Source organism: Carassius auratus, unplaced genomic scaffold (assembly GCF_003368295.1).
Source record: "Carassius auratus strain Wakin unplaced genomic scaffold, ASM336829v1 scaf_tig00030185, whole genome shotgun sequence".
In the NCBI taxonomy this organism is placed as follows: domain Eukaryota; kingdom Metazoa; phylum Chordata; class Actinopteri; order Cypriniformes; family Cyprinidae; genus Carassius; species Carassius auratus.
The window spans coordinates 1-7,962 of record NW_020525833.1 but is presented as its reverse complement, the minus strand read 5'-3'; the positions used below and the strand labels follow the sequence as shown (position 1 = coordinate 7,962).

At 39.0% G+C, this 7,962-nt stretch overlaps 1 protein-coding gene across 1 annotated transcript; it reads left to right on the top strand.

Moving 5' to 3' along the window:
- The first annotated feature begins 2,639 nt into the window (after positions 1-2,639).
- Positions 2,640-6,800, top strand: LOC113080050 (kelch-like protein 24). The gene is made up of 3 exons (XM_026252303.1): positions 2,640-2,846; positions 3,851-4,832; positions 6,581-6,800. The coding sequence occupies exons 2-3, from the start codon at positions 3,913-3,915 to the stop codon at positions 6,783-6,785; spliced, it is 1,125 nt and encodes a 374-aa protein (XP_026108088.1). The 5' UTR covers positions 2,640-2,846; positions 3,851-3,912; the 3' UTR covers positions 6,786-6,800.
- The last annotated feature ends 1,162 nt before the right edge of the window (positions 6,801-7,962 follow it).

Here is a 7,962-nt window from a genome sequence, read left to right as displayed (position 1 = left end):
TGGCGCTCATGAACCGAAAGTTCTCGCGAGAACGAGAGGGATGCGCTGTTATGATCTCGGCCATCGAACGGGATTTTCCGCTGCTTTACAAAACAAATACCTGGCGCCTGTAAATTCCAGGTAATTGTTTCTAAAAAGAGATTATGTCCTTCTGAGGATATACGGGTTAACGCGACACTTATAAAGCTTAATCAATTAAGTTTCAAATATTTGGTTACTTTTTAACTCCGAAAGTTTTTGAAAGGAATGTAACTTGTAGGGAGACTAGAAAGTATTTTATTTAAAATTTGTGAAACTGTTTGCCAAACTTTGATGTTCCCAAATTTGTATGCCAAATCTACTACTTATTTCTAAACTGCGGGATCTTGTTACAACCTGTAACATTTAGATATGAAGTTACACTTTCCTTAAATGATTGTATGTTACAACACAACCGAATACAAGATGTTGTTTTATAAGAACATTCTGGTTGATTGGAACTTGGCCAGTAATTAAAAGTATATTTTAGAGCATGGATTCATTTCAATTTACAAATGAGCTCTAAATTACTATTCTTAAAACAAATAATCCCAAATCTAAAAATGTTTAACCTGTGAGATTGCAAATCTCCTGTTATACTGTTTCCTTTAGTGTCTGCTGCCACCCTGTGGCTTGATTAGATACAACTGCCAGTTTGACTTAATTTTTGGCCATGTCTCCTTAATGAATATTCAAATATATATATTTTTTTCTTTCAGTATTTGTGTTATTCTGCTTGTCAGTGAACTTGCACCGGGCTTTCCCCTTTTGTGTTTTAGTGTGGCTTAACTGACGTGATCCAAGCTCTATTATAGCACTATTAATGTTGGGATAACTACTGATCACATAAACACACAGAGACATAGGAATGTGCTTTAGGCAGCAGAAAGTACAGTCAGCTGCTGTTGACTAACGGTGTGGAATTCAAGAGGGAACAGAGACACAGGCTCGCAACTGAACACAAACAGGACAGAGACAGACTGCAGGTGAAACCACTGAAAGAGGAAGAAAAAGTCTTCCAGAGAATGCTTTAGGCGTCAACGTGCCTTTACTTTCTTGGCTGTTAATCTTCACAGTCCAACAGTCTACTCAATATCATATTAAGATTTCAGATTTGGAGTATTTTTTGGAGATCCTCTGCAGTGAATGGGTGCCATCAGAATGAGAGTTCAAACATCTGATAAAAATATCACAATAATCCATAAATAATCCACTTGGCTCCAGTCCATCAATTAACGTCATGTGAAGTGAAAAGCTGCTTGTTTGTAATAAAAAAAATCCATCATCAAGATGTTTTTATTATAAAGTCCTTTTTCATCTAACATAAAACAGTAAAAAAAAAAAAAAAAAAAAGTAGTCTTGTCTGAACCAGGAGAGAAATATGCACAGATCCATTGAAACAGTATAAAACAGTTCTAGACAAATATGTCGGTGGATTTTAATTTTATCGGTTTGGCTCTCATTCACTGCAGAGGATCCAATGGTGAGCAAGTGATGTAATGCTTAATGTATCCACATCTGTTCTGATGAAGAAACATTTACATCTTAGAAGGCCTGAGTAAAAATTCAGCAAATTTTCATTTTGGGTGAACTGTTGATCAAGACCTTAAACTTATTTTTATTTTAGATAGTGTCCAAGGCTACATTTTTTTATTATAAAAATAAATAAATGAGAAAACACAACAAAATGACTAAAACTTAAATGAAATATATGTATTTATATAAACTTAAAACAAACTCAAATTAATTAAACAAAAAATGTCTATACCTGTAATAAAGATATATACTTATATTTTAGTTACTTGAACATATCTTCGTGATTCACAGAATGTATTGTTCAGGTACGTTTAGCCTCCAGGCATTCAGAAGAAGAAAGGAAGTCCAACCGCCTCGCCTGGTTTCCAGCAGTTCCAGGTGTCTCTGTTTAAACTGTGCCTTTGCTGTTGAAATGACTGCAACAGAAGAGAGTCTTTGTCTTGAACCTCATACAATGGAGGCGAGAAAGAGCATTGAAACTCGACCACATTGTTAATTAGCTACTCGAAATAAAACCGTTGCCTAAATGAAACACGAACGTCTGTGCTTCTGTTTTACATACAGCAAATTATGAAATTATAAAATGTGCTCACAATGTAGGGAAAACAGGAATCTGCTTTGGGGGAAAAATGCAGTACAGGCGGCTAAATTAACACATTAAGCCACGTCTTAAAAATAAACCTAAAGTCTTCTGTGTTGTTTAGGGTTAGGGGATAGACAATACCATTTGCGCAGTAGACTACAATAACAAAATACGTCAGTGGAAAATCATGTGTGGGTGATTATTAGGGATGAGATTACATTTGTGATTGTTTACTAAAATATGCATTTACTGTTTCATTAATTCAGGTATGTTAATGTGTTTTGTAACATTTATAACCTTCTATGAAACTCTTAAGAGGAAAACAGAACCTCTTTCTGACACGAGATTCATCTCCGCCACTCTTATGGCTGTTGAAACGTTTACAAACAATCTTTGGCCATGTGGCGTTTTTAGAATTCTGGTACTTGTAGTCTCCTGTGCCTCTACCGTCTTTCCTTTAGCCTGCAGTGACGACTACATTTCCCAGAACGTCTGCGTCATCAGCTGATTGCCGCTTGTGTTTTTCGGATGTGATGATGGCAATAAAGGACCCTGCGGACCGTTTTTTTTTTCACCAGACGATCTTTTGGGTACACTGCTGGAATAGAGATGACCTCTGACGGCTAGACGAGCACAGTTTTCCTTGACTGATTTTTACTTTTTAGATATTGAAGAGACTTTCATAACAAACTCTTCACATTTTAAATAGGTAAGTTTATGATTTATATTATGACGTTAATTCTATTCTATTCTATTCTATTCTATTCTATTCTATTCTATTCTAATAATGAATATAAAATATGAGTATGAAACACATCTTTCGACATTTCATTATAATGTATGTATTTACATATCCCGCGCAAATAATGCAAAATATATTATTTGTACACTTTTATCTAAAATTCTTGATATCGAGTTATCTGTTGTCAACAGTGAGGCATAACTGCGACACAAAAATTATGGTATGCCCTTTTTGGGATTTTTTTTACTAAGTTTACAGTATGCTTTAAATATGTTTTTAATAACCGCTTATAAGTTATCGCCATTTGACTTGATAATTTATTTATGTCATTAGTCGCGATTTAGTGGTATAACAAATATATATGTGATTGATTTGTCAGTCGACACGTGCTGCAGGTCCTGTTTTGAAGTAGATTTTGTTGACGTTCCCTAAATTCTTTGTTTTGATCCACTTGTTGAATACGGAAGTGACTGCTAGAGGGCAGCAGGATCAGAAAAGCACCGTTTAGTGTAAAGGTGTATTTACCTGGGCTTTGAGAGGGCAATGTGAGGCAAACAAAAGGTTGCCAGGTTGTCTTTACAAAGGGTTGATAAAGTACATCAAATTTTAGAAAGTACATTTTTATACTTTTATGTAAAAAAAAAAAAAAAACTACCTTTATTAAAAAATAGGTTTGATAGGTAATGTGTCACGTTTGGATGTGTCTGGATGCCATTTGCTGGATACTGTGTGGTTGTGATTAGGTACTACTTCATGTTTTGCAAATTAAGTCTGATAATCTGCATAAGCTTAAGTTGTTGTTTCAAGGATATTTTAATTTCGTAAGGAATGTTTTTGTATTGTATGTACATTATCACCACTTAAACGTAACAAAAGCTATGACTCAGAAATGTGACTTTTTGTCATTTTATATAATTATAACACTTTCACGAATTTCCCAATTAATATAATGTTTCTCTTTTTAATTTCAGCTGAGGCACCTTTTTTGGCTGTAATTGTTTACAAGGCCTTGGGCCTCATTGGTCTAAAAGCAATGGTACTTATTCTGGGCAGAAGACTGAACCGGGAGGACTCTGGAGTCCGTGAGTCCCCAGCAGTCAAGCGAAAGGTTCTGGAGATGGACAACAAGTCCCTCAGCAATCACGATGTGTTTGATTTCTCCTCCGGCCCGTGCCACTCTGAGAGCATTCTGCAGATGTTTAATGAGTTCCGTGACGGCCGACTCTTCACAGACGTGGTGATCAGTGTGGAGGGTCGTGAGTTCCCGTGCCACCGTGCCGTGTTGTCAGCTTGCAGTAGCTACTTCCGTGCAATGTTCTGTAATGACCACCGGGAGAGCCGTGAGATGTTAGTGGAGATCAACGGCATTCGTGCTGAAGCCATGGACACCTTCCTGCAGTACGTCTACACCGGACGTGCCCGCATCACTACAGATAACGTTCAGTTCCTCTTCGAGACCTCCAGCCTCTTCCAGATCGGCACTCTACGTGATGCCTGTGCCAAGTTCTTGGAAGACCAACTTGATCCCTGCAACTGCCTGGGCATCCAGCGTTTCGCCGACGCACACTCTCTCAAGCAACTGGCCAGCCGCTGTCGCTCTTACGCGCTGCAGAGCTTTACCGATGTGGCCCAGCATGAAGAATTCTTGGACTTGCGTAAAGAGGAACTGGAGGAGTACATTGCTAGTGACGAGCTAGTCATTGGAAAGGAGGAGACAGTGTTTGAGGCAGTGATGCGTTGGGTTTACAACGACATGGACCACCGCCGAATCATGCTTCGAGACCTTCTCACCCATGTCCGCCTGCCCCTGCTGCATCCGAATTATTTCGTGCAGACGGTAGAAGGTGACCAGTTGATCCAAAATGCACCAGAGTGCTACCAGCTTCTGCATGAGGCAAGACGCTATCATGTCTTGGGCAATGAGATGATGTCACCCAGAACACGTCCACGCAGGTATTACTGGCATCTTACCATGTTCCCTGATGATGACGGTCTTTATTCAATTTACGAACTAGAAATGTTCACTAATGCAAGCAACAATCTAAGGCTTAGTCTTTAGCAGTTCAAACTACAGAAAGAGGAGACAGAAGAGTCTTCCAAGCCTTGTCCCGAACTGTTTGTCCAATTCACTATCAAAGAGTTTGTTTACCATGACTTGACTTCAAATTATTCTGAACTTACAGTATCAAGCATGGTGGTTTACTAGTCATGATTGTCTAGCTTAGTTGAAATGCATTCTTCCAAGTACTTAAAGATCCCAGATACTTCTGGAACCATTTCAAAAAAGGCTGCAGTTCTAGATTCAGACATCCTCAAACCGCTAAGGCATGATTCAACAAGTGAAGTAACTTGAAGGCTTGTTTTTTTATAGCTTTGCACTCATTAGTTGAGAATAAAAAAAAAAACTGTTGCTTAAATTTATGGAAATGGAAAAATCCAAGCCACATTGTAAGTACAGCGAGACGGAGCAAGAAGAGACAGCCCCTTCAGGCCAGCTGTATTGCAGTGCACTGTGGGAAAATAATGTCTCGGCGGGGCTTGCCCATACAAATTCTTCCTCCACAAACTTCATAACACACAAACACCTGAGTTTCGAAACACGTTCCTGTTGACGCTGATCCTGATTGCGGCATGCACTCTTTGTTTTGTTATGTCTGGAGGAACATGTGAGAGAGTGAGAGAGAGCTGGGCTAGTGGAAAACTGCACACTAGTGTTTTTCTCAGAGCCGAATGTAAAGTGACCTGGAATCTGCCTGAGCGTGATTCGCTGAAGGATCTTCCAATGTTACAGGGCTTATTTATTAACAGCCTCATTATAGACTGCTTGCAGACAGGTGTAGCAAAAGTCATTAGGATAACTGCTGCCCTAGTCACATGCAACCAGCTAAAAATGGACAAAAGCTTGCTACATATTCGTGCATAACCTCAGAGGGTGCTTTGTTTACAACTCAACATACTGTTTGTTTTTCTTTTGGTTTGGTGAAAAAGGCACACTCTCAAAACATCTCCACAGCTTCAAAGGCTCTATGTAAGAGTTTTCAGACGGGTGTCGGTTTACAGTTGGCAGAAGTTCCACCTCTGTTTCCAGGCAGATTTGGGATGGTTCTTAAATTTGAATTATTGGATAGGGCCTGGCAGATCTCCCTTAAGTATTTTCAGGGATTGTGTGGGTGTGGCGCATTTTGACTAATTACATCACACATGAAAGACTGATCTGAATTTTCCATGTTTGCATGAATCGACCGTGCGACTGGCTCAATACGTTCTAATCTCTTTCCCCCGGAGAGTGTATTCAAAGTTCAACTCTAACTTTAGCGTATGGGCTCTCCAACCCCCTGATCATTTACACAGAGCACAGTCTTCTAGGCAGATGATTTTTAGGGGAAAATCCGGGGGGAATTAGTTCTGGATGAATTGTGTTTCCATGTGGATTGTTTCTTTGCACACAGAATACACATTGTGCTCCGGGCTCTATTAGACAGTGTTGTTCACTGCTATTCTTAGAAGGGGTTCTAAACTCTTCTCATTTCAGTGTCACTGCAGAGAAAAAAATAGGCCTAAAATGACAAGAAAACAAAATGTAAACAATAAGTTGTGCAGTGCTAGATGTATGACTGAGTGTCCCTCTCAATGTTTCATGACTATTAATGATTTACATTTGTCCATGTGTCCAAGTTTGACATTCTGTCATGTCCCTGTAGGTCTACTGGATTCTCAGAAGTCATTGTGGTAGTCGGAGGGTGCGAGAGGATGGGGGGTTTCAACCTGCCGTATACCGAATGCTATGATCCTGTAACCGGGGAATGGAAATCCTTAGCCAAACTCCCAGAGTTCACCAAGTCAGAATATGCTGTGTGTGCCCTCAGGAATGACATTCTGGTCTCAGGTAAACATGGATATTTGTAATAACATTTCATGAATGCAAAATTGTTTCGCAGACAGTGGAGGAAAGATGTTTCTTGGTGTTAATGCATTTCCTGTCGAGACATGAAGATTAGGCATGAAATATCAAACACGAGTAGCCTTTTGTTTGAATCTGAGTCAGGAAGATGATTTGCTTCTTGCTAATATTAAGGGGAGGAACATTCTCATTCTAGACAGCATTTGATTTGATAAAATGTTGGAAAATCTTGTCCAATTGCAATATGAGCTATAATATGTTTGGTCTGACATAGACTATAAATTTTGAATGTGTGTATATTTGCTAATTGTCAGTTTTTTAAAGATGCATTGAAAGATTCTAGATGACATTAAAGATAAAAGAAATAAAGAATTGTGTAATATTAGGATTGCTTATGTGAAATGAAAGATTGATTGTGTGATATCTAAGGCTAGCTTTTGTATGCCCTTCATCATTTTTATCCTCTGTCATTAATTTCTTGATTATTGTAGATGACCTAGTTTGATGTTTACCTCTTAGCTGGTTAAGTCTGCAGGGGTTTGTTAGCAGGGCCCCACACTTTACAGAGCAGCTCACTTTGAACAGCAAGCAGATTCAGCAAAAAGACTGTGAGACGTAATTAAAATGGACCAGGAATACCAGTTCTCTCATGAGAAAAGACTGTTAGAGAGAAGAGAGAGAGAGAGTACAAGGGTGGGTGAGGGGGCTGGAATCCTGAGCGATCGGTTTGCATTCTGCATGTGCCAAGCGCTCACGTGTTTCCATGAGAACAGTTCTGCTAGTTAACACTTCTCCCTCTCACTGTATCTCTCGTTTCAACCTCCTTTAAGTTCATTCCTTTCCTCACACATCTAGTTTCTTCTTCTTCTTTGAAGTTTGTTCAGTAAGCCAGGACACGTCAGGCTTTTTTAAGGCAGGAAGCATGTATATGTGTCATATTTCTATATATATTGTAGGCATCAAACTCAAGATGTGAGTCAGATATAAATAATGGAAATTGACACAATAGAGAGATGAGTTTCGGTTGAACAGCTTTGCTGTTCTTTCCACACTGCCGGTGCTTCCTGAAGAACTTGAACAGTTATGAAGATGATTAGCTTTTGTTAGCATTATCACAGAGATGTACATTTGTTAACTGATGCAATCCCAGTCAAATGTTTGCTCACTTTTACCACTTACCGA

What these genes read in the sequence shown, in the direction of transcription:
- LOC113080050 (XM_026252303.1), top strand. Translation starts at nt 3,913, where the DNA reads ATGGTACTTATTCTGGGCAGAAGACTGAACCGGGAGGACTCTGGAGTC. An exon ending in CCCAGAACACGTCCACGCAG is followed by an intron (nt 4,833 to 6,580) that starts GTATTACTGGCA and finishes ATGTCCCTGTAG; the next exon opens with GTCTACTGGATTCTCAGAAG.